Source organism: Kwoniella dejecticola, chromosome 5 (assembly GCF_000512565.2).
Source record: "Kwoniella dejecticola CBS 10117 chromosome 5, complete sequence".
NCBI classification, from domain to species: Eukaryota; Fungi; Basidiomycota; class Tremellomycetes; order Tremellales; family Cryptococcaceae; genus Kwoniella; species Kwoniella dejecticola.
Genome location: NC_089305.1, coordinates 565,500 through 588,785, shown reverse-complemented (window position 1 = coordinate 588,785; position 23,286 = coordinate 565,500). Strand labels below are relative to the sequence as shown.

The 23,286-nt window shown below is 47.4% G+C and overlaps 9 protein-coding genes across 9 annotated transcripts; 2 read left to right on the top strand and 7 right to left on the bottom strand.

The window, feature by feature from the left end:
- Positions 1-682: 682 nt before the first annotated feature.
- On the bottom strand, positions 683-1,730 carry I303_104320 (uncharacterized protein; the record flags this gene model as incomplete). The annotated part of the gene is made up of 3 exons (XM_018408002.2): positions 683-1,032; positions 1,146-1,455; positions 1,596-1,730. The coding sequence occupies 3 exons, from the start codon at positions 1,728-1,730 to the stop codon at positions 683-685; spliced, it is 795 nt and encodes a 264-aa protein (XP_018263213.2).
- Positions 1,731-4,985: 3,255 nt separating this feature from the next.
- I303_104319 (uncharacterized protein) lies at positions 4,986-6,146 on the bottom strand (the record flags this gene model as incomplete). Its single annotated transcript, XM_018408003.1, has 1 exon — positions 4,986-6,146. One exon carries the CDS (start codon positions 6,144-6,146, stop codon positions 4,986-4,988), a length of 1,161 nt encoding a protein of 386 aa, XP_018263214.1.
- Positions 6,147-6,902: 756 nt separating this feature from the next.
- Positions 6,903-8,348, bottom strand: I303_104318 (uncharacterized protein; the record flags this gene model as incomplete). The annotated part of the gene is made up of 1 exon (XM_018408004.1): positions 6,903-8,348. The coding sequence occupies one exon, from the start codon at positions 8,346-8,348 to the stop codon at positions 6,903-6,905; it is 1,446 nt and encodes a 481-aa protein (XP_018263215.1).
- A 661-nt stretch (positions 8,349-9,009) lies between these two features.
- Positions 9,010-12,485, bottom strand: I303_104317 (uncharacterized protein; the record flags this gene model as incomplete). The annotated part of the gene is made up of 6 exons (XM_065968942.1): positions 9,010-9,041; positions 9,121-9,180; positions 9,312-11,219; positions 11,291-11,996; positions 12,104-12,308; positions 12,391-12,485. 6 exons carry the CDS (start codon positions 12,483-12,485, stop codon positions 9,010-9,012), a joined length of 3,006 nt encoding a protein of 1,001 aa, XP_065825014.1.
- Positions 12,486-13,670: 1,185 nt separating this feature from the next.
- On the bottom strand, positions 13,671-15,668 carry I303_104316 (actin-2; the record flags this gene model as incomplete). The annotated part of the gene is made up of 11 exons (XM_018408006.1): positions 13,671-13,733; positions 13,794-13,847; positions 13,906-13,991; positions 14,086-14,179; positions 14,242-14,322; positions 14,398-14,710; positions 14,805-14,929; positions 15,066-15,264; positions 15,435-15,499; positions 15,562-15,592; positions 15,646-15,668. 11 exons carry the CDS (start codon positions 15,666-15,668, stop codon positions 13,671-13,673), a joined length of 1,134 nt encoding a protein of 377 aa, XP_018263217.1.
- A 462-nt stretch (positions 15,669-16,130) lies between these two features.
- On the top strand, positions 16,131-17,426 carry I303_104315 (uncharacterized protein; the record flags this gene model as incomplete). Its single annotated transcript, XM_018408007.2, has 4 exons — positions 16,131-16,482; positions 16,720-16,979; positions 17,101-17,311; positions 17,395-17,426. The coding sequence occupies 4 exons, from the start codon at positions 16,131-16,133 to the stop codon at positions 17,424-17,426; spliced, it is 855 nt and encodes a 284-aa protein (XP_018263218.2).
- A 334-nt stretch (positions 17,427-17,760) lies between these two features.
- On the bottom strand, positions 17,761-18,612 carry I303_104314 (uncharacterized protein; the record flags this gene model as incomplete). The annotated part of the gene is made up of 1 exon (XM_018408008.1): positions 17,761-18,612. One exon carries the CDS (start codon positions 18,610-18,612, stop codon positions 17,761-17,763), a length of 852 nt encoding a protein of 283 aa, XP_018263219.1.
- A 351-nt stretch (positions 18,613-18,963) lies between these two features.
- On the bottom strand, positions 18,964-21,996 carry I303_104313 (phosphoribosylaminoimidazolesuccinocarboxamide synthase; the record flags this gene model as incomplete). The annotated part of the gene is made up of 10 exons (XM_065968941.1): positions 18,964-19,370; positions 19,440-19,595; positions 19,666-19,912; positions 19,971-20,327; positions 20,397-20,987; positions 21,045-21,204; positions 21,270-21,354; positions 21,573-21,653; positions 21,729-21,749; positions 21,825-21,996. 10 exons carry the CDS (start codon positions 21,994-21,996, stop codon positions 18,964-18,966), a joined length of 2,277 nt encoding a protein of 758 aa, XP_065825013.1.
- A 577-nt stretch (positions 21,997-22,573) lies between these two features.
- I303_104312 (uncharacterized protein) lies at positions 22,574-23,146 on the top strand (the record flags this gene model as incomplete). The annotated part of the gene is made up of 4 exons (XM_018408010.1): positions 22,574-22,579; positions 22,721-22,776; positions 22,853-22,976; positions 23,054-23,146. The coding sequence occupies 4 exons, from the start codon at positions 22,574-22,576 to the stop codon at positions 23,144-23,146; spliced, it is 279 nt and encodes a 92-aa protein (XP_018263221.1).
- Positions 23,147-23,286: the final 140 nt, after the last annotated feature.

Sequence of the window (23,286 nt, the reverse complement as noted above, 5' to 3'; positions counted from 1 at the left end):
GAAGTAACGCGTCAATTCCATTCTGGTCAACCAGGAAGGTCCCAAGTATACCTTGTTTTTAACATAATCTATATCCTCTTATATGCTTGTACAATAAGTGAGATGTAGACATGTAATGTTGCATGATTAGATTTTTCTTTTCTACATGTGAAGATACCTTCGCCAGATGGATTGAGATGGGCTATTTCGCCTTTTTTGTTGTCAACAGAACAGATGGGCCGATGAACGACTGTACAAGTAAATCGAGCGAAAAACGAAAACACGCAAATTTGCGGAAGAGCGATATGCTGGTAAAAAGCAGGACTAATGGACGGTCTGGCCCATTGACTACAACGATGGGAACACTACAACAGTTGAGTACCCGATTGATGTTTCACACAGTCTCACCAGGAGTAAAGAGGAAGACATATGGTCGGTTCTTGTTGTTATTTTTGTTTTGATCGATCCGAGATGTTGTGACAGATTGATTTGATTCGATGTTATTTGATGTCATGAACTTGATATGGCTCGATCTTATCGGACCCAGTAATGTTTGGTTTTAATTTGATCTGATTTGGTGTATCCATGATGGACTTGATGTTTCCCATGCTATATGATGGTGCTTGATCTGCTGCTTGTCCTCCGCTTACAATCTACGGTCTTCCACACGATATCCTTCTTTTTTCACAGTCACCAGTTCAAACTACTGGGTCATCTCGCATGCTCCACAATCACCGCACACGCTCCACATACTCCTTCGTCCGGTCGTGGCGTCCGGGTATTCCGACATGATCAATTTGGGGATCGACTTGCAGTGTGGCCCATGCATGTTTCTTGCCTTCTCAACCTCGCTCGCATCGGTAGGCAACGGACCGTTGTAAGCGGGTTGCATTAGGCCTCGACCGGGTGCAGGGAGGGATTGCGAGAATGCTTGAGCTGCCAAGGGTGATGTGGGGCGGAAATTGCTATTGGTAGATAAATGGTGGGAGTGTGAGGATAGAGAAGAATTGGAGAAGTGGTGCGGGTTCGGGTGGGGTGTTAAAGATGGATAAGCTGTTTGTTGGACAAGTACAAAGGTACGGAGAAAGATTCATGTAAGCTTTCATTCACGATTTGCCTTCGCGTACGATAATGAATTATTCGGTTAAATGGTAAAGAAGACGTACTCTTCATTTGACCTGCACCCATATCATCCATCATTTCCATCTCGTCGAACTCATCTTCTTCGGCACCTGGTCCAAAGAGAAATCCGCCGCTTCCACCGGATGAATAGACATAATGATCCGTATGGATCTGGTGCTGATTCTCCTGATGGGCGTTTATACCTGAATGTCCCATAGCCATGTTACAGTCGTTGTCCATATCCATGTCGGCGTCCATCATCTGGTCATCGTCCGAAGCGGAGTTCGAGTGGTCCGTCATCAGCTCGGGAAGCTGGTACGAGCTCTGGAAGGTCGGTGAGCGGACTCGCATGTGCTGAGAACGGCATTACATCGTTAGCTGTATGCATAAATGGGACCAAGGGTAATTCACATTAGGTGTGAATTCGTGACAAGTCGTTGGAGAAGGCTCGTAAGATTGCAGCAGGAAGGAGAAAGGAAGGAAAGAAGACTCACCTTTGAAGCTTCTTCCTCGTCCATACTCCATGACATCCTCTTTCGCTTGACCTTGAAACTGGAACTTGAAGGCATAGCATTATTGTTGATGTTATTGTTGGCTTGGTTGAACATGGTGAATGGTGCGTGTGTCATGTCGCAGATGCGCTGGGTTATGAATAACGAGGAATGAGTGTTGTGAATTGTGGTAACAATATATAATGTCGATTGGATGTACGGGTATGGTGGTTTTGGTGGTAGTGCGAGTGGACCTGTTAAATGATATATTCAGGAAAGAGGAAAGAGGAATAAATGAAAAGTCAAAATAATAATAATTTAGACGCGACTGGGCGTTGAAAATCTGTGTCTGTGCGTCTATGCATTCAGTTATATATATTCCGGTAGGTCGATGACCACGTGGATCATCCGGGAAGAAATAAAGAAAGGTAGGTTGACGGTGGCTTGACTCAGCTTTGTTCCCATTCTGGTAAAGGGAAATTAGGGGGGTGAAAGGACCAAGCGGAGATAATCCAAGAAAATGAAAATCAGACTAACGTACTTCGGATGTCTTGATCAAAAAATCCATTCTCAGGGTCTGGAATCATTCCTTCTCTCGGAACACCGTGAAAAAGGGGACCCCGCGAGATTTCCTCTTTTGCTCAAGCCTGCGATGCTCTGCTAAGTGAGAGGCAGGTATACACGAGATCACAAACCGAGAATTGCACGGTAGTGATAAACAGTAGTGATGTTGGTGAGAATAGGATGAAACTATGAAAACAGGAGTCGCATGATGCTAGACAGGACCGTAGAATGAGAAATGTCGCACTTCCGACAGACTCTCTGACTGCCGATCTTCTATCGTTTTTGTCAGGACTGAGATCGCTCGACAGCCCTCCAAGTCACCAATTGGCTTAAGTCATACTTCAAAGCGATATTCTCATTTCTTTCCGCAGCATTCACACACTTGCGCAGACTCCCAATCCACCAGTCGAGCCGTGTACTCTGAGTGCTCCATCACGAGATTATTGGTTGTCGTTCTTATCTCCTCAATCTCATCATCCGTCAACCCATGTTCAGAGGGCAACACAAACTCGGTTGATGTGTCCGTTGCAAATGCGGGTGCACCTTCAGTAGTGGTAGCTGAGTCCGTCTCTTCAGCCTCCTTCAAGTCTTCGATATCTTTCGTGATCAATTCGGGATATATCCCTTGAGGAGCGACTCCGCAAAATGTTGATAATGACTGGATGAATTATCCGTGTCCGTGTCCGAATTCGAATCCCAATCCGGATCTGAGCCGTCACAGTCGCAAAACTCGAGACACACGCTTCTTTGCGATACCATTATAGGTACTCTGACTGACCCAGCGCACAAATCGTGCAGAGGAAAAGTCCCGACGTTAGCGTTCTTGGTGGACAACTTGGTATTCATCCTTTTAAGCAGCTTGCCCACCAGTCTTGAGTACCAAGATTCCAGCAAAGTCCATGACACGAGTCAGGCGGAAGTGCGCGCTCGACGCGATATGCCTCGAAATTGCTATCGGAAGGGCTCGGCATAGTGATGCAGATACCTTGTACGTTGGGAGCCATCAGGGTCACCACTTCCCAAGAAAGGATGATTCGCGGAGAACGAAGCGCCATCCCAGCTCTACCAATTGGTCAAACGGCATATCATAGTGTATCAAATTCAATGACGGTATTTCCGACATTTTCGAAGATGGCACTCAGTGGATAGCTGATACGGTCAGCGGAGATTTCCCTGCCCATGACGAGTCGCGCGATATCTTGCCAAAATTCCTTGTTGGGTGAAGACTCGAAAACCAACTTCTTGCAATGTCTGAGCAGTTGCACTTTATAGTAGTGAATGTAATTTGTCGTTGGATCTCGATGAACCGCGTTCTTGGGATTCGCGGATGTCTTCCTGTCAATCAGTAAGAGATGGTCAAGCCAGTGTTGACGGCTTGGCATATTGCTCGCCAGCCGAAGCGGGCGGAGTTCTCTGATGTCGCCTGACTTGAACGGGTTATCATTACCAAGCATACCCTCAAGGATTTTCGAGGCGTTCTTCCTGGTGATATGGATCGTGTGATAAAGTTCCGGACCAGCAATTTGGAGAGGCCTTTGAAGGTACGCATGAAAGATACTAAGACGGACTGGGTGGCGAAGCGGGCGATTCGAGGGAATAATTCAAGAGGTATCGTCAAGTTGTAATTGATGATGACGAGAGATTGATTGGTGACAAGCCTACATTGGGGAAAGAAATTAGCCTCGAAGCTGTGAGTGTCGTCAGTGTATCATAGCTGAATGCGGGTGGTACACCTACATAGGCTTGGAGGCAGATGGACGACTGTTTCAGATGCGATATTACTTGAAGAAAGAAGGACAATAGGCGCTGAGAACGGACAGATCGCTGTCGCAACTTTGGGATGATGTTGGTCAGCCTCATACAGATGAACGCAAACACCAGCACATGCTGAGATGTGGGTGACATAGCTGAATGTGCTTCAAACGGAATGATGAGCTGTTGGAGGCGAAGTCAGGGTGGGTAGAGGAAGGAACAAGAAGGACAGAAAGGAAAGATGGATTGTCAAAGAATGTGAAGTATCAGGTCCACGTTGGAATGACAGGTGCCCTTCTGTTGTTTGCGATATGGTTGATGGTTGATGGATGCCAAGCAGATGACTTTTGATGGGACGACTGTAATCAGAAAACGTCATACCATCATCATACCACCTTGAGTCGCACTGTCCATCAGCTATCGTTCCTCTTCGTCGCGATGATCTTCATATAGCGACAGGCCCAAGTAAGCTTCTGCCTCGTTTGGTCGAAAGGTACTGTATCCTGGTCTGGCTAAGCGCATCTGAAAAAAAATCGCAGGAATAGATCACTGTAACATATATAAACAATACATGATGACGTGAACATAGATAGATGCTAACCCAGACATTCGTGAGGCGAGAACGACCGGATGATAAACTTCTAAACTCCCAGATCTCCAACGCTTGGCTGATCTGTAGGTGCTTTTCAATCATGATATGAGGGAATTGCAATGGGCTGGATTGCACAAGGTGAAGGGGAATAATGTTGAAACTGATCGAGGACGACGATGTATCACCCGATAGACCAAACGCAAAAAATTATATATTTCCTTTCTCCGTCGCCCGTCAACGGGATTTTGTTTGAAACCCATCTTTCATCATCCTGAGAAGCGATAGGAGTATCAGCCTACTGATGGTTCCACTACATGCCGCAGACGGAAGGATCTTACTTATATTCCCTCACTGGCTGACCTGACCTATCTTCCATCTTTCGTGCCGCAACATTCACAGAGCGCTGCATACTGGTAGTCCACCATAATCGAGCCTTCTTTCTCCCACTCGGGGTATTTGGCTATGACTTGTTGTTTCAGATCGAATCACGAGTCATCTGATTCGGACGCAGAGGAGGAGTAGTTTGGTGGAGACATCAATTCCCATACCTCGCTGACCTGATCTTGAAGTCCGTACTGCCGATTGGAAGCTCTCCTTTGAGCGACCGATGAAGCGAGATCACGAATACTCTTTGCACGAGTTTCAGTACTAGCATGTGTGTCACATTGTTTGTCGGTGATCGATATTCCTCGACATTCGCAGTCGGTAAAGAAAACTCGCACTTTTCCGGGTCTGTCCGGGACAGATCCTGAGGGGAACCCATGTATTGTGAGAGTTTTGGCATAAAAGGCAACGATATGCCAAGTGATTTTGCTGGGAATGTCCTTCAACAGCGCCATAAATCGTTCGCTTAGTTCATCAGCAGTCGATGCGGTTGAGCACTGCGTCCTGTGTTTGAGGTATGCTTGACGGTTGATGTGTTTGAAGTCAGGACAGGTGAGACATACGTTGGCCTTGCTCGAACCGTCCCTAAGCATTTGGACCAACGGATGTGGATGATCCCAATCGAACTCCACGTGCCTATCAGACCAATCCAAGAATTGCCATATAGCGCGTGCTTGATGGCAGATCGTCGTGGCGTTGGGAAAGATGGACCTCGAGATATTCCTGCCGACATACCTCTTCCAGGCATCCAGATCTCTACACGCTTGGTGACCGGGAAGTGAGGCGACTATGATGTGCTTGACCATCTTGAGCAGCTTCAGCTTGCGGTCGAAAGTGTTCTGGGACACATTGTAAGTGGCATCAGGCGACCCTTCCATCTCATACTCATCGTTGGATTCAATCGAGACGTAAGGCCAATGCAGCTGCAAAGGCTGAGTGGAGGTACTGTCTTTAGGAGAGTCGGCTCGTTTTTTAGCTGGTCGAGGGTCACTTCTTGGTAATCCCATGAAAAGCTTGGCCGCATTCTCTCTAGAGATGGTGATCCTCTCGTATAAGATCGGACCCACGAGATCGTAGTTCGCTCTCGAGGTTCGAAGCAGGACTGCTCTAGTGGCATCATCGGCATAAGAAGCTATGTGGACAATGATTTCGGAGGGCATAGTCACCGAAGTGGTGGTCTTGGGTTTCTTGTGGTGTTCGATAACGGGTGAGGGAGATCGAGGATGCTTTGTAGGGGTCTTGATGAGTGTGATGATAGCCATGTTGTTGGATAATTCGCTAGGATGTGTTTGGTGGCTGAGTAAGATATAGTCTAATCATCAGCATCCCTGGACATGCTTCGCATTAACCCTCGATGGATGGTCCACTATGCTCATTTTGTGTATAATCACGAATGAACTCACAAGCGATTGATGATTTGAGAACAGTCAGCACGAGGTTTGAGACTTCTGCCAACCAGGTATGTAGAAACGATGTCCGTGCGGCTTGAACGGTGGGTAGTTGAGTGGTGTGAGGATGATCAAGGAGAGAGACTGATCAAGGAGAGAGACTGATCAAGGAGCGAAGATGATCAAGGAGCGAAGATGATCAAGGAGCGAAGATGATCAAGGAGCGAAGATGATCAAGGTGTGGAGGTTGGATATAAGGTAGATAGTGGTGGTTGATGTCGATTGTGAGATGATGAGAAACGAAAAGAAGATGTTGGGTTGAAGAGAGTAAAGAAGAGAAGGAGAAAGGGATAACTACCAAAATAAGACGTTATCTATATATATTCGGTGTCCTTTGAGTTGACGTGAGGTGACTGGAGGAGGTGAGTCAACTTCAGTCCATTTGATGGACCTAGCGAATTCCCATCAGATCGACGCACGGACCCTTCATTATCAATCATCACGCGCCTTTCATCTCTGACTCTCGCTCGTCACTATCACGATCAAAACAAGCAGATGTGTATACAATGTCGACTCTACGTTGTACTCCACCTTAATCCACTTCAACTCAGCTGTATCGCTTCCTGAAGCTCAAACACCATCTTTCTCTCCACAGCACGAACAAACTTCCGCATCTTCCCAGCTGATGATCTTCACTTTATCCGCATGATCCGCAAATGCAGGGCAATTCTCGATCGCTTCAACCTTCAACCTCTCCCACCTTGATCTGATCAGGGTTTTATCACTTCTCGCCGGAGGGGTTTTGCTACTACTTTCCGTAGATTTTTCGCAGATAAGCTCTATCCCCCATTTTCCATCCGCACCTTTATCTCCATCTTCTTCTTCCAGTGTAATATCATCCAAACCAAGATTTTCCCCTTCACTCGCATTTGACCTTGACAATGAACGGTCGCTGTGCTTCTGCATGAGTTGAATCGATAGGATCATAATCATACTTCGTCTTTGATGATAATTGATATGCTGATAACAATCGTCTCTCTTCGAACCCATCATCGGACAATCGCATCGACTGAAAAACACTCGAATATGCCGGGATTCGGTGGGTATACGTCCGTTGATTAGGTTGTGTATCGTGAAATTCGGTATGATCCTCTCTCTTCCTCTTCCTCTTCCCTTTCTTCCCTTTCTATTTCCATTTCTACTTTGAGTTGGGTTGGTACTTGATGTACGACCTTCTCCTTGTTCTTCTTCAGCGGCCAAATTGCTGCCGGTGCCATTGTCGATACCCCAATGCTGGAATTTGTGAATGAACACACTTAAATGTCTAACATACGTATCAAACCCACTTTCCACCTCGGAATTCGTATGTTGCTGACGGACCAACAAGCGAGCCCTGAACTCATCGAAATGCCTTCTAGTGATTCGCGGCCAAGTCACACAAACATTCTTCAATCCGGAATCGACTGACAAGCTCCTCTTCAAGCAACGAATGAACGGATGATCCAATTCGATCTCAGGATCATTGATCCTCTCGTAAAAATGCCAATTATACATATCTAAAATCGCCTGACTTCCGAAGCTTATCGAAGTGACGTTTTCCAGTTTCAGCTCGAGCGATGCCTTAATTCCATTCTTGCTCTCGTTCCAAGTCTCGCGTCGTTCTAATCCTGAGCCTGAGTTTGAGACCGAGTCTCCTACATATGACATCCTGTGAGAGATTTGCGCTGGAAGTGAGACTACCCTTAGATGTCGGACATATTCAGATATCTCCCGCCTCCTCTTCCTTCCGCCTAGATCACTTCTTTTCCCTTGGACGGGATCTTGCTCCAACCCCACGTCCAATGTATCTGAATCCGAAATGTGAGTCGCATTACTTGGCCGAATCAGCTCTGACTCTGACGCCAAGCCAAGAAGAACCGCTTCGGCATTGTGCTCGGTGATCCTGAGCCTTCTATACAAGTACGGTCCCGCAGCTTCCCAAGTCACCCTCGAGACGACCGAAAGTTGAAGTAAAGTAAATTGATCCGCATGAGAAGCGATATTGCGAAAAACCTCAAAGGGGATACCTCCGATCATCGTCAGATTAATTTTATCCTTCTGTAGTGGTGCATCGTGAGCAATGTAATGTTTCGATGCTTCATGATTGTCAACAATACGATTCAACATCACATAGCGAAGTGTTTACACAGAACCTTCGTCGTCGGATTTCCAGCTCCAGCGACACCTACTCGTAACAGCGTTCACGCTCACGCTCACATCATTGTTATCTCAGGTCACGTGTCGCGTCGATCCTTCGCAGATAACCCTAATTCATCTACCGCCCTTTCTTCAGCAGGTCACGTCCAAACGAAAGTGCCCGACTTCGAAAGCAGCATCCCAAGCTCTGCTCCTCCTCACAACATGTTTATGAGAAAGAGAAGCAGAATGCAGCATGAGAGCATGTCAAATTACATGTCCGTCATCTGTAATTAAACCTTGATCCCTGCGAAATCGACATGTAGATGGGTATGAATCCGAAAGATGAAAACGATGAGGCCTGAAGCATGAATATGGAGTATGATGTACGGATATGAATTATGAAGCATAAAGCATAGAGCATAGAGCATAGAGCAATACTCTCATAAGTCCGAGGGTCCAAGAAGACAAAGCAAAACCGAAAAATAATTGTCCGAAAATATCTCCCTGCCATCACCACCTAGGAGTCCTAACCTACTGTAGGCCTTCTACAGGTTATCGATTACTGAGCGATAGTGAATGGTGCGGAAACCCCTAATAATCATGCAACACACAGAGTCGAATCAGTTGTCATCCTGACAATCTAGCAATTTGACACTCTGAACAAACTTACAAGCTTCGTAGTCGGATTCCTTGGTTCGATCACCCGTGATATGCAAAGCTCGCATCAGGACTGAATCAAATCAGCAAAGGCATTAGCATCAGCATCACTCTTCAGCAAAGTATCGCAACAATCATATCCTCCTCAATTTCCACATAAATCTCGTCGCAAGGCAGAGAGGGAAAATCGGATCCCACACTCACATTTATAAGTCCCATTAGGTATCGTAGTCCCATTAGCGAAGCGGGGTCCACTCTCCAGAGCAAACGTAGAATGATCATTCCCTTGTCCATCTACATTGTCCGTCGATCGAGGTATATAATCGCTCTCAAACAAGTTGCCCAAGATAGGTACTTTGGCAAACGTATTAGATTTTCCTGTGTTGAATCCCGAACATCCTTTGCCTTTGAAATTGGTCAATTGACAATATAGCGAAATCAACGATTGGGTCTTGGAGGATTGCCACCATTTATTGTTGTTCCCACTGATCGAGTTGATTTTTCTCGATTCGACAAAGGCTTTTTTCATCAGAGATAATTCACCTTCAAGTGTAGGCGTGGCCGATCGTTTAGAGTTGTAATTCGGTGTGAATCCGATATTTGCCTTGGAGTCAATCAAGTCAATCAACAACAATGGTGTACCGCCAACTAATCTGTAGATCACGGTAGGGTAACTACCATTTTGGAAGTTGTACGATTGACCGGAAGAAGATTGTACGTTCCCACTGGCATCAAGTATCGTAGGCGTGTTGATTCCAAGGTAATATGGCGTAGGGTCCAACACAGGCATATCTCTCATCTTGCTTGCCACACCCAAATAAGGCACTCTGACGTTATTGCTACCTCCGGAGATCTCGATGAATCCAGAGTATATAGGGAACTGCTTAGCGTCCAATCCGGTGGGAGCGCTGAATTGCAACAAGACTACCCAAGTGGTTCGGGGAAGAAGCCAGACGGTAGACTGGGAGAATCGGACATTTGCAAAGGAAGAGACTTGCGGAACTGGTTGATCGTTCGACTGATTCAAACCAGATTGGAAAGCAAGTGCAGTTCCAGCAGGTAGATTGGACAATTTGTAAGTGACGATCTTGTTGGTAGGATTGGTCAGAGTGAGGTATTGGGTTCCGGCGAAATAGTTGGTATCATTCAACAAGATCTCAGAGGGGCTGACGACGAGTCCAGGGCTGATGGCGTTCGCGATATTGACTTTACCGGCTCCTTGGACAGCGACATTGGCAATAGATTGATCGGAGACGGAAGTTCGGAGGTAATCTGAAGTGGATTGAAGAGCCGCTTTGACCTTGTCAGGGGATACGTTGTTGCCTCCCTTCGCGTTGATGTAGAGAGCTGCGGAACCAGCGACGAGAGGAGCAGAGTAGGAAGTGCCGTCGACGATTGACCAGTTCGCCATGTTGATAGGTAAGATGACTACCATATTTGTTCCAGGAGCAACGATGGACGGAGCGAAGTAAAGATCGTTGGTTGGCCCGATCTCGCTAAAGTAAGAGGTGATATTTCCGGTAAATGTGTTGGGTGACTGATAAGGATTGAAGGTGAAGGTCACGGTGGTGTTCGAGGTGTGGTTGTTGATCTGACTTAAAAGGTAATTTCCATCATCGTAGCTGATCATGCCGAAATCCAGGGGGAAATTTTGGTAAAGAGGAACAGTGTTGGGAGTATTGATCAAGAACATCTGTCTACCACCTTGTAGGTAAATGTTCTTGGCTTTCTGTTCGAGCGAACATCCACCTCGTCGGACCAAAGTCACGTATCCAAACAAGTTGGGCGTACCGTCGGGGATTGTACAGCCATCAGCGGCAACGGAAGGGTCGGTGGTGAAGGCGTACAAGGGGTATGTACCGGAGGCGAACGCCTTGTAGTTGAAGTAGGGAATTGGGCCGTAGCCGGTCGAAACAGAGGCGAGTTGAGACGGGTAGAAAGCATTATCGCTCGAACCGACGTTGATGACGCCTATTCCTGCTCCAGGAGAGTACGAGTAGAAAGCGCCGACTTGGCCTTGATTACCCGCTGAGATTGAGAGGACGACGCCGGCTGAGCTGAGTCGACTGGCAAAGACCGAGAGCATACTTTCGGTCCAGCCGGAGGTTTCACCTGGGAATGGAAAGCGTTAGCATCAGTCTGACGCCCAACAGCAAAAAAAAAGAATAAGGACAGACACCCACCAACACTGAGGTTGATGATATCGACACCATCCGTATAAGCCCTCTGCATAGCTTGTAAGACAATATCGTCGGTGGTCGCTCCGTTGCAGCCGAATACTCTGTACTGATATAGACTAGCTTCGGGGGCTACACCAGTCACGCCGTACAAGTTCGGGTTGGCGCCAATAAGACCAGCAGTGATAGTTCCGTGAGAATAACAATTATCGAAGGGATCGCTATCGGGTTGAGGATCGTTCGTTCCATCGAAAGAATCTCCAACAAAATCGTATCCTCCTACCACCTTCGATCCAGCTTGAGCATAAGTTCCTCCGAGTGGCTCTCTAGTATAATCCACTCCACTGTCGATAATTCCAATCTTCACTCCTTTACCCTTATTTCCACCGGCTTGAACACTCTCAGCTCCGATCTGACTCAAAACTGAGAATCCCTTGTTGGCGCTTGCCGAAGGAGTAGAAGAAGCGGAAGCGGTCGCCGTGATGGTCGAAGTGGTGCATTGCTGTTTCTTGCCTTTACCCGTGCAGGTGGTTGTAGTGGTGACCTTGGCAGAAGTAGTAGAAGATGATGGACCCTTAGAGGCGGTGGAATTGGAGATAGATGAAGCTGGCCATTGGTATGATTGCGCTGTGACGGGTTGAGAAGGAAGGTTGAGTAGATGCACTTGTCTGAAATCGACGATACCGTCTGCCGACAGGAGGTTGGCCAGATCCTGCGTTTACAATTTCGATCGTATTAGCTGTCGATACAGCTCAATTCATACTCGCGTCACCTGGAAGAGCGTGACTCGGCTTCATCAGGCACATAGTAAGTACTCACGTTATCAGAGTCCAATGTGATACTAGCTCCGACGAAGAGGTCGTTGGAGTATTCGAAATGGACAGTGAAATCAGTTCCTCTTTCCTTGAGCTGACTGTAGATCGCTTCGTGCGGTGTCGAGATACCTTCGTCTCGTTTCAGGCCGGACGAAGTCAAGTGGGCGCTAGAATCAAATTCGACAATATATCGACCGGGTACAACGGACCTTAACATCCAGCCCACATCATATCAGCCCATTGTGTTCTGATGGTCGACCGTCTGGAGTCTAGGTGGATAGTAAGACTCACCCAGAAGTAGTCTTTTTGACATCTGCGAGGTTAAACGCATCTACACTTGAGCCGAGCACGCTCAGCGCCAAGGAAAAGAGAACAGAAGTCTTCATATTGCCGATGGTATTGTGGTCGTATGATTTGGAACGGGCGGTTGGGGTCTTCGCAAATGGACGTGTTCTGTCGATTTGGATGGGTTAAAAGAGCGTATTTTGTCAATGTTCTAAAAGAGCGTGAGTGAGTGGGGACCACTACGATACTGGTACCGACTCGAAAAGGTTCGATCTGATGATCAAGTGAAGTGACGTTGAGATCAAGGAATGTCTGTCTGTCGAGGATAGGGAAAGATCAACGATCAGATCGATATGCGATTGACGATCTATCAAGCGATCAATAGGAAGAAGAAGAAGGGATAAAGAGGGATGATCGGATCAATCACAAGATACTTGAATGACCGTCAGTCCTCTCCACGAAAAGACAAATGCGTGATCACAATGGATGACGAAGAGGGAGAACGTGAATGTGAAGGAATGCCGAATTATCTGCTACATGCTACAGTAGATTTGTTTACATGTTTTGATTTCTTGTTGATGTGATGGCGATGGGCCGTTCCTCAATGTCTCACTCTCAACATGGTAGCTTTTTCCGCGTTTCTGCGTTTCTGCGTCAGAACCCGGTAGATCGGAGTCAAAATGGCAAAACCCTGAAGTGCAGATATCTGATATAACCCGTTGGTTCGGTAAAGTCACGTAAGTACATGTGCATGATCATCGGCGTCACGAACGCGTTCGTTCCTTCAACGTGTGCTGTGATATGATGTCAAAGCTTTGGTGCATGATTCAATGACACACGAGCGAGCGGACTCAAGCACTTCAATTCGATGTGTTCGCCAAGACCGCTTATGCACGAAACGTGAGCGTTACGACGTCTAGGCATTCCTGAGGAATGATGTGTCATGATTCACGTCGGCTAGGATGAGATCTGGCGACGATCAATGAGCACCCGTAAGCAATGTAGATCTACCTCTGAGATGATGCTTCCCCTTTCGCCTTGCAGAGCGAGGGATGCGTATGTGCATAAAGCTAAGCGAAGGTCACTCCTACTGCTCGGATTGATTCCGCACAGATCCGGTACTCGTGGTATGTTCATATACATGGTCATCATTGTCATCAGGGTATCAATCCAGCGGGTCACGATGCCGCCTCCACCAGTCGGCCCTTTTATCGGGGCAGAGGTCGATTGGTGACCGACCGAAAAGCATCGTTTGGTTCACGTCTTTCCATCCAGCGTAAGGAACGCTAGAATGCCTTCTTGTGGATTATATCTGGATCTTCTTTGTATTCATCCGCTGACACCCACATCTGATCAAATAGATTAGCTGTAGAACATGCATGGCTCGTTGTACTGAAATGCCAGCTCACCTTCTTGAAGGTGCTCAGTCCCGCCAAAATACTACCTCCGATCCAGGTCGAGTACTTCCATTCCACGACATTAGCTACCGTCCTCCTACTGGCGTAAGATCTAGGTGCTCACCTTCCGCTCTGGCGGCGCATATATTTTCAGCTTGACATCCTTCAATGCCAGTTTCTTGACTTCGTTCAACAGTCTATCTCCAAAGCCTGTAATGTGATGACCTCGTAAATAAGCTCATGTCACACTACCCATATGAGCCTCTGATAAAGAGGGGAAGGCCGGACGACTTCAAGGACTTACCAGTACACAAGGTTGAGCCTCCTGACAAAACGATATTACTAAACAACGACTTTCTCAGATCCAGATCTGTCCTATTTATCGAATCCACTATGACCTATTGTCGTCACACATCAGCTAACATGCCTCTGGGTCTTATAGACAGACAAGGTAGCTTACTTGATGAACTCCAGGATATTCCTGACCTATCAATTCCGGATTGAACAGTATCTCAGGCGCCAAGAACCGTTCCACTCCGAGCTACATTTCCGGGGCATTCCAGATTTCAGCTTCGGCCGACTCCTCTTCAAGAGGAAAGATGCGTGGATAGCTGACCTGTATGACCTTTCCATCAGGTAATCTAAATTCTTCCCAGGCTCCAGACTGATCCTTCTCTTCTTTAGCCGGATTGATGGCCAAATAACACGTCTTCTCTTTTATCGTCCGCACCACCTCCTTCTCAGCTGAAGTATGCAGGTAATATCCTGATTTTCGGAGTAGTAATTGCAAGTGGTCCGTGACGTCTCTTCCTGCTATATCTATACGGCGTATCGCGTGAGGCATCGAGAATCCCTCGAACACCGGTACGGCGTGCGTCACACCGTCTCCTGAATCTAGTACTATTCCCGTTGTTCGTCCCGAAGAATACCTATTGTAGACCGAAATTGTCAGTCGCCAATTTGACTGTTTGGAATGTGTAAAGCCGATGATGAGAAGGAGCAGATTCGCAAGCATGGACTTACAAGGATAGAACTGCCTGTACACTGGTAAAGAATGCCGGTACATTAAAGGTCTCAAAGAATATTTGAGCTGCTACATCTCGATTCTGCCGCGGGTTGAGGGGTGCTTCGGTAAGCAAGACGGGGTGCTACGAGCGGAAAATCATGAGCAATGATCAGCACTCTTTTTCGGTAAGAGGAGTTTCGAACGCTTCCCTGTCCTTCATTTCGCATGTATCGCATGACATCTTGAGACAATGCAAGTCACTGGCGAAAGTCACTCACTTCTTCACTCAGAGCTTTCAGACCTTCTCCATAGACCCACCCCCATATCCTCTCCATATCGTCCCAGTCCGTAACCACCCCATGCTCCATCGGGTACTTGATCTTCAACAGTCCTCTCAATTCTTGTGCCCGTCGACCGATGAACAGGTTATCTTGTATTGCTCCTGCCATCACTCGGGGGTGTTTCGGGCGCCCAACACTGGGGGAACGATGATTTTTCATCAGCTCTTGCTTGATCCGTAGTACAAGTCGATCGCACTCCTCGCTCGTGGACACAAGGTAGTCCTTCCTTCCTTCCTTCCATCCTGACTCGATCTCAACAGAGCAGTCGAGGATATCCTAGACTTTGATCTGGAATGCGTGACTCACAACGATGGTATATAGCATGATGGCTGTTCTTCTCCCGCGAAACCAGCTTTGATTGTCCCAGATCCCTACATTCGAATCAGCATTCCATGAGTTGATCTTCCGAGTGTGGGCGTATGCGTCAGCTCACATTATCAATGACGACCGGTTGATTCGTTAAGCTATTCTTGAGCGTCAGCTAGAGAACATCCTTGAGGTCCTTCGTGCAGCTTACACATCATCAAATTCCGTAGCCATCGTCCTTGTCTGCTTGAAGCAAGCAGCTCTGGTCACGTCGTACGAAGAATGGTTCTCCTATAGCGTTAGAGTAGGAGGAAGCTAGAGTATGGTGGACTGGATATCAAGATATTTCATGTCCGAGCTCGAACCAAGCGCGTCGGAGTGGATTATATCTGTCGCGTGGTGTTTCTTGATTATTGCTAAATGGAAGGAATATACAAAGTACCGGTTATCTACACGTCATTTCTCCGCAATCGTAATCATGCATGCTGCTTCAGGCACCACCCAGTGAGCAACTAGCCTTGCCAAGAAGGCGGTGTGGTGTGAACAGTGGGTATCTAAACCCACTACACTGCTTCGGACCTCTATAGATCTATATATATATACACTCAAGGGAAAGGCCATCACCACTGTTCGGTCCCTTCATCACTCCAACCTGCCACTGCACACTGAACGTCCACGACAAAATAGCAGAACGACATGGGCAAATTATCAGAATTCCTCTCTTCATCTTCATCAGAGAAGAGCCAACCACCCCCTCCTCCGACATATCACGAAGCTCAAGCCCCCGGGCCGTCTTCTTCAAGACTATCATACCAGGCCCAGGCTCCTGCATTACAGCAACAGACTTATCCCTCTGAACCTCCTCCAGCCTTCCCGCATTTGTTCGCTTGTTTACACCTGGCTAGAACAGATAGGATCCGTCTGATTGGTTTACCTCAACACGCGGTTCCTGCTGTCGAGGAGGCAATCAGGAGGGTATGGGTTGCGGGTATACAAAAATCGAGCGCTTATTATAATGGGTGGGAATGGAAGTTGAGTGGGAACCCATGTGAGTTCAGGTTCGTTCGTAGCGAGCTATATAATATCAAGTAAGCAGTCAGTCAATCAATCAGACATTCATCAAGTGATTGAGATACTCTTCCGTCCTTCTCTTCCCATATCCCTACTTTCTTCCCAACCCATACCAATCCGCTCAATCCCCACTCTCACGAGAATGTCCACCTTCTCACCACCTCACTACAAGACGAAACTACTTTTCGCAAAACTGACCAGCATCGCATCGCAGGGCGAGGCACAGGCGCCGAAGCCGTCTACTCCCGCCGACTTCTCTCGCACGTCCTTCATGCGCTCTCAGCGATCGGATGGGATCTTCACATGGCATGTGACTTGACCAAGAAAGGGTTCGACAAGGATACTCTCATCCTGCACTCCGTTTCACCTCGTCAGAAATTCTACTTCTCAATAAGTTTCAACGAGAGCGATAAAATCAGGATCATCGATCCTCCCGACGAGAACGTCAAACAGGCTTTCGTCAGGGCTGTCAAGGTGAGTCTATTTCTGCCACTCGTAAAATCCAAATCCCTATCAACCCTATATCGGCTTCACCGACTGCGCCATGATGACTTATTTGATTGGTGTACCCGCGTTTCCCAAATTACCGATTTAGACATGGCCGCTCGGAATACAAAGCGAATACGAGAAAGAGCCCGGTGCCCATCAGTTGAAATTGCGCGGGAGTCCATGGTGGACTTCTGATGGTACGCAAGTGGTAGAATCTAGGTTGTTGGCCTGCACGGTGCTCTCAGCGATGGAGAGCGTCGGCTTCGAGCTCGTAGGTAGTGTCGATATGAGTATGGGTAGTGGCGAGAGCTATGATTGTGAGCCTTCTTGATTGTCCTTCTCAAGGCAGAGAGATGAACGAGGGCACAGCTGATTGTCCGGTCCGGGACGAACTTTGTAGTGGATACCTGGTTCTTCGCTAATAAGATATAGGGTCTAACGATCTCGACATGGACAACGGGACTCGAAGGTATACAAGTCAAGTATCCTGGAGACTGGATACTATATAGCGATATGTGGGTGTACTATAAATTCCGACTATGAGTCGCTGTAGTTGTACATAGAGATATCTACATGTGCTCAATCACCCAGATACGATATGCTACATGATCGTCACTGCAAATCTACATGCCATGTAATTTTTCGTGAATTCAAATCCTAGGAAGCGAGCTCCAGTCGAGGATCCTTGAGGTGCATCTGCACACCCGGGTGTGATCTAGATTGCGTTTGTCGTGCTATTTGTTGCACTCTTTGGGACTTGTATCGTCTATATCACTCCGCAGTCTTCAATCCAACACCTATCTTTGATCCCCTCCCCATCGGTAGTATCCAGGCTATTCAGCCTCTCCAATAATCCTATACTCTCCTCTTTCACCCGTCCAAACACTACATATTTCCCATTCAGCTTATTCAGCTGTTTCTCCCTTTCCTTGGCCTTCTTTGCATCTTGATCCTTTTGTGCCGAGCCAGCGCCAGAGCCAGAGCCAGATTTGGAGTTGGAGTTGCAGTTGGGGGGTGATAAAGGCGGTATGAGACATATGAAGAATTGCGAAGAATTCGAATTTTTCGAACTCCCACTTGCCATCCCCAACGTACCATATTCAAATTTCTTTTTCAGACCATTCTTCTCGTCGTTGAATTTCAAACCATATATCGATTCTCCTCCAGTCCCATCTCCTCTAGTAATATCTCCTCCTTGGATGATGAAATCTCTAACCAACCGATGAAAAATACTATTCCTATACACCAGTTCTTTACCAGCCACCACTTTCGATTTCCTTCCCCCTTTCAAGAGGGCGATGAAACTTTCGCATGTTATAGGGCAATCTTCAGTGTATAGGTCGATGAGTAGTTTCTGCTCAAATATCGGTGAAAGGGGTTTGATGTTCGTCACTTTCCCCATTGCCATTGTTGAAGAGCCTCCAGCAGAATGCTCGACTAACTCTTGAAGTATACCGATCTGTTCGTCGTCCAATTCTTCCAGGTTTGACGGTAGGCCGTACGTCTCGTAATTCTTCTCGAGAGTTTCCTGATGATGATCCCATTGGAGGAGTTTAGTTTTGTACGCTTCGATATCGCCATGTCCGATGCTCATCCAGCCCGTCTGTGTTGCGCTCATTTCGTCGACGTCGAAGAGTTGTAGTTTTGACAAAGAGATACTCGAAAGCGAAGTGGTTATGCAAGTCATAGGGCTGTGAGGGCCAGACAGGTCACAGAGCAATCATACATACATACACTGATACAGGTTGAGAGAGAAGAAGTACGACTTGAGAGCATCGTTTCGAATCCAAAATCCAAAATCCCACGCGTCTATCTTCGGGACCCCAGGAATTCGGGAGCAACGAAGCCAGCACCATCCACCATCCACCGACACCCTCGTTCGGACTTTCAGACATGGACACACTAACATGCTATTCGCATATAACATCTATACTGCATTCATACTATCTAATGATGAATGCTCTGCCCGCTACTTGGAAAACTGCCCCAATCCCATGACCCGATTCCTCGCTTCCTCATATTTACTTCTCGTCTCAGCCACCACATGCTCGGGCAAGGTCACATCCTCTTTCGCTTTCAAGCCTTCCTTGATCAGCCAATCTCGCAAGTACTGCTTATCGAACGACGCTTGCGGTTGACCTTTCACGTAGTCTGCAGCAGACCAGTATCTCGACGAGTCGGGTGTCAAGACTTCATCGATCAAGATCAATTGTGGTTTTTCGTTCGGTTTGGTCGGATCAGCCAACAAGCCGAATTCAAATTTGGTATCGGCTAAGATCAATCCTCTTTCCAAGGCGTATTCGGACGCTTCGGTGTAGAGGCGTATAGCGACTTTTTCGATTTGTTCTGCTAATTCCGCACCACAGATGTCTTTCACTATAGACGGCAAAAATCCAGTCAATTCGGGCCCAACACAACCTCAGTTGTACGGAGAATCTGACTTACCTTTATCAGGGTGGATGTTTTCGTCGTGTTCACCTTGATCGGCCTTGGTCGAGGGAGTGAATAGAGGTTTGGGCAACTTCTCTGACTCCACTAATCCAGCCGGCATGTTTATACCGTGCACAGTTTGGGATTTCTTGTATTCTGACCAAGCGGAGCCTGTAGACGCGAATGACCTCAGCTTTGCTCGCCTGGGAGACAATCTTAGCTGATGATTTTGCGTACTCACCGGTGATATACCCTCTGACAATAGCTTCTATCTTTACCACTTCGCATTTCTTCACGATCATACTCCTTCCCTCTAGCTGATCCCTGTACTCGTCCAGCGATCTAGGGAATTGCGACCACGAGTCCGAAGGCGTGGCGAGGCAAGATGATGGCGAGGGAGTAAGGACATGATTCGGAATGATATCCTTCAATTTGTCGAACCAGAACAGAGAAAGCGTTGTGAGGGTTATACCTTTCGAGGGAATACCCTGCCATGCATGTCAGCTATCGTAGCTAGCGAAATACGTAATTATACCCGCAGCTCACATTGTTCATGATCACATCAAAGGCACTCATTCGATCCGTGGCGACAAACAACAGCTTATCTTGATCCTCGGGAGCAGGCAAAGAGTAGATATCTCTGACTTTCCCCTTGGCAAGCAATTTCAACTTCGGTAGGTTCGTAGTCGTCACGCATGATGTCGATGATCCGCTTCCGCTGGCAATGGCAGCTGGCGCAGCAGCTGCAGCTTGAGATGCTTGTTGAAGTTCGGCTGGCTTGAGTGGATGTCCCTCGGCAGTAGCTTTAGCAGCTGCTTTTTCAGCCTTCTCCTTCTCTTTTGCTGCTCGAAGGGCCGCTCGCTCTTCTTCTGTAGGAGCCGATTTTCGGACATCCTTCTTTTTCTGCGAGGGCGAAGGCGTCATCTTTCGCAGGAACATTGTCCATGGACATGCAAGCTGTCATCAACGTACCACTTTCTTATCCGCGGCAGCGGGAGCAGCCGAAGCCGTAGGATAAGCCAACCTCTCAATTTCTTGCCATTCCTCGTCCTCATCAAATGCCTTTCTGATAGGGGCCAAGAGCTTGATCAGAGCGTCCGTCACAGCACCCTTCAAATCTCCTGGGTGTACCTCCTCAGCGAGATAAGCCTTTTCAAGCTCTTCGTACGACTTGAAGTGGACATCGCCTCCGAATTTCTCCGGTCGAGAGATGCTAAACAGAGTCCCCTCAGGTGCGCCTTCGCTGACGAACGAGCCCTCTCCTACGGGTGGCTTCTCCCCCTTCGCTGATGCTTGGTCGTTTCGCAATGCTTGAATGGGTATTAATACAGCTTTGATGAACGCCACTACACCGTTGTTCTCTATTTCTCCCGGTGGACATAGAGCAGCCTTGATACTAGCTTTGATGTCCGCTGGCTGGGCAAGGAAATCAATCTTGGATTTTGGATCCGAGGCTGACATCTTTCCACCAGATAGTCCAGGAACCATCGCGTTCATCAAGTGTGCTCGTTTGGCATAGCCCAGTCTTGGGAGGAAGTGAGCGGCATACATGAAGATTTTTCGCTGAGATTTAAGGTCGACTGTCAGCTGTGTTATAGGTGCCTCCTCAATCCAGCTCACCTGGTCAACACCGCCGAATTGGAAATCCACGTCCAAGTACTGCTCATCTAAGGACTGAAGGCCCGGGTACATCATACTGCTCATCAAAGGGGATTCGGACTCTTTCACCACATCGGCACCGGCATGTTCAGCTTCCCTCACAGAGGTCAAAGCGTGGAATCTATGAGACCCGAAAGTATCAGCGTTAATGCAATACAGTCCAGCTAATCAATGAGTATGATTTACTTGTAAACATCCAAGGTGTAATCCGCCTTCAGTTGGTAGCTTGATCCGGTAACGAATTCCAGCTTGTCGACGGGCACGCCGAGGACTGTGAAGACGGTTTTAAGGAGGATGGAGTAGTACTTCACTCGGTATTGTACGGTTTGCAAAGAGGATTTCGAGGCGTCGAGGAAGGCGTGGAGCTGTAATGGGTGTCAGAATTATGCTCGAAAGGAAAGCAACATAGTCGGACATACATCTACGAAAGAGGAAATCAGCTCAGGTTGCACTGATCGAGAGGGGTGGCGATTATTCCAGCTGACCTACCTGCTAATAATATCTTGACATGCACACCGGCTGTCAAGAAGTCGGCAATCTTGACCAGAGGTACACAATAAGCGATGTGAGCTGAGTAGGGCAATTAGCGATGACCCTCTTCGAGCTTTGTCGGCTGAGGCTTGTTTTGGCGTCAGAATGACTCACGTCGACCGGTCGGAGCCGTACCTGCGCGTGAATTTGTCAGTCATGAACATGAAACGAGTCAAACCTCTTCAATGCCTTTAGAAAGCTGGCACCCACCCCAATAAGCCTTGACCGTCCTGCCCTCAGCAAGGACTTTCCTAATTATGTCTCCTCCGGTGTATTCCTGAAGACTCCTTGTGATCCTTTCGAACTCAGCTTCTTTCTCTGGAGAAAGAGCGATGATTGAAGCGCTCTCAGCCGCTTGTTGAGTGAACGCTGAGTCGGCCATCGTATTGTGTATCTATGTGAGAGGTCACAGGTGAGTCGAAATCACAAGACAAGGAGGAAGACAGAGGATAATCAACTATTGTAGGCAGACTGAAATTTCAGATGACCACAAACCATTTTGACTCATCTTCGAGGCCCCAAGCTTAGCGATAGGCGCACGAAACTACAAAGGCTGTCACGACGCGCCTTATGTCGACATCGTTGAAGCGCTCGCCCACGTGTTACGCATCGGCACGGAAATAGCGCCCGACTTTTTCCGACCCGCTTGAAATGTTTACAATTGAAAAAAATACGATCGAGGCTGGTTTTTCCTCGAGTTAATGAAATTTTGCTGGTGAACCTGGACCGTATCAGACCCTCATTTCCCCAGGTATAGCTTGTTGGGGGATCAAAATTCAATGCATAACGTTAGGCGGACCTACAAAATATAAATATTCAAGTCTGTCTCCTTCGAAACAAAGATCTCTCCCAACTTGTTCATCTGTCTCCTTCTTCTTTTCTTGTATCAAAAACAAATAAAATACATCTTCAGGTCTTTCGTGTCTTTTCGTTCCTTATCCATTGTATCTCATATCATCATGGCGGTGAGTAACCTCTTCTTCATCGGCATCAGGTCGAGAAATACGAAAATACAAATACAATCAATTCCGACATCCTCCGTCCGACCAATAAATACAAATAACCCTTCTAGAAATACAAATACTGATATCGACTTGCCACCATAGTCCCGAGCTGCTTTCATCAAAAAATGGCTTCCTGCTGAAACCCTCCCCATCTTCGGGTAAGTTCATGCACGATTTCGTATCAGGTTATTATCGAACCGGATCGGGCCTAAGCTGATTTCGAAATCCCTCCAGTATCGTTGGTGTTGCCGTCGGTGGTGCCGGTTACTACCTCTACAGACTTTCGCAAGGTCCCGAAGTCGTCTGGGACAGACACGGTGATTGGAGACCTTGGGACAGAATCTCTCACGACACCAACGTGAGTATCCGTCAGCTCCTGGGTACCTGGTTCTTTCGCGAGACCAATTAGCTGATGATAGCTGTTGCATTGATTAGCAAAAACTCATCACCGTCAACCCTGAGTTCTGGGAGAAACGAAGACAATTCGTCAAGGACCAACAAAACCAACGAGCTGTTGACCAAATTTAATTATACTCTTCGGAGGACGCTGTTTCATATTCAGATTAGAGTTGTAACATAGACATAGAGCGGATAGATGGGCATAGATCACACAGCATTTATCTATCTGGATGTTGCATTCTTGCATCATGCATACCATCATCTTCGCT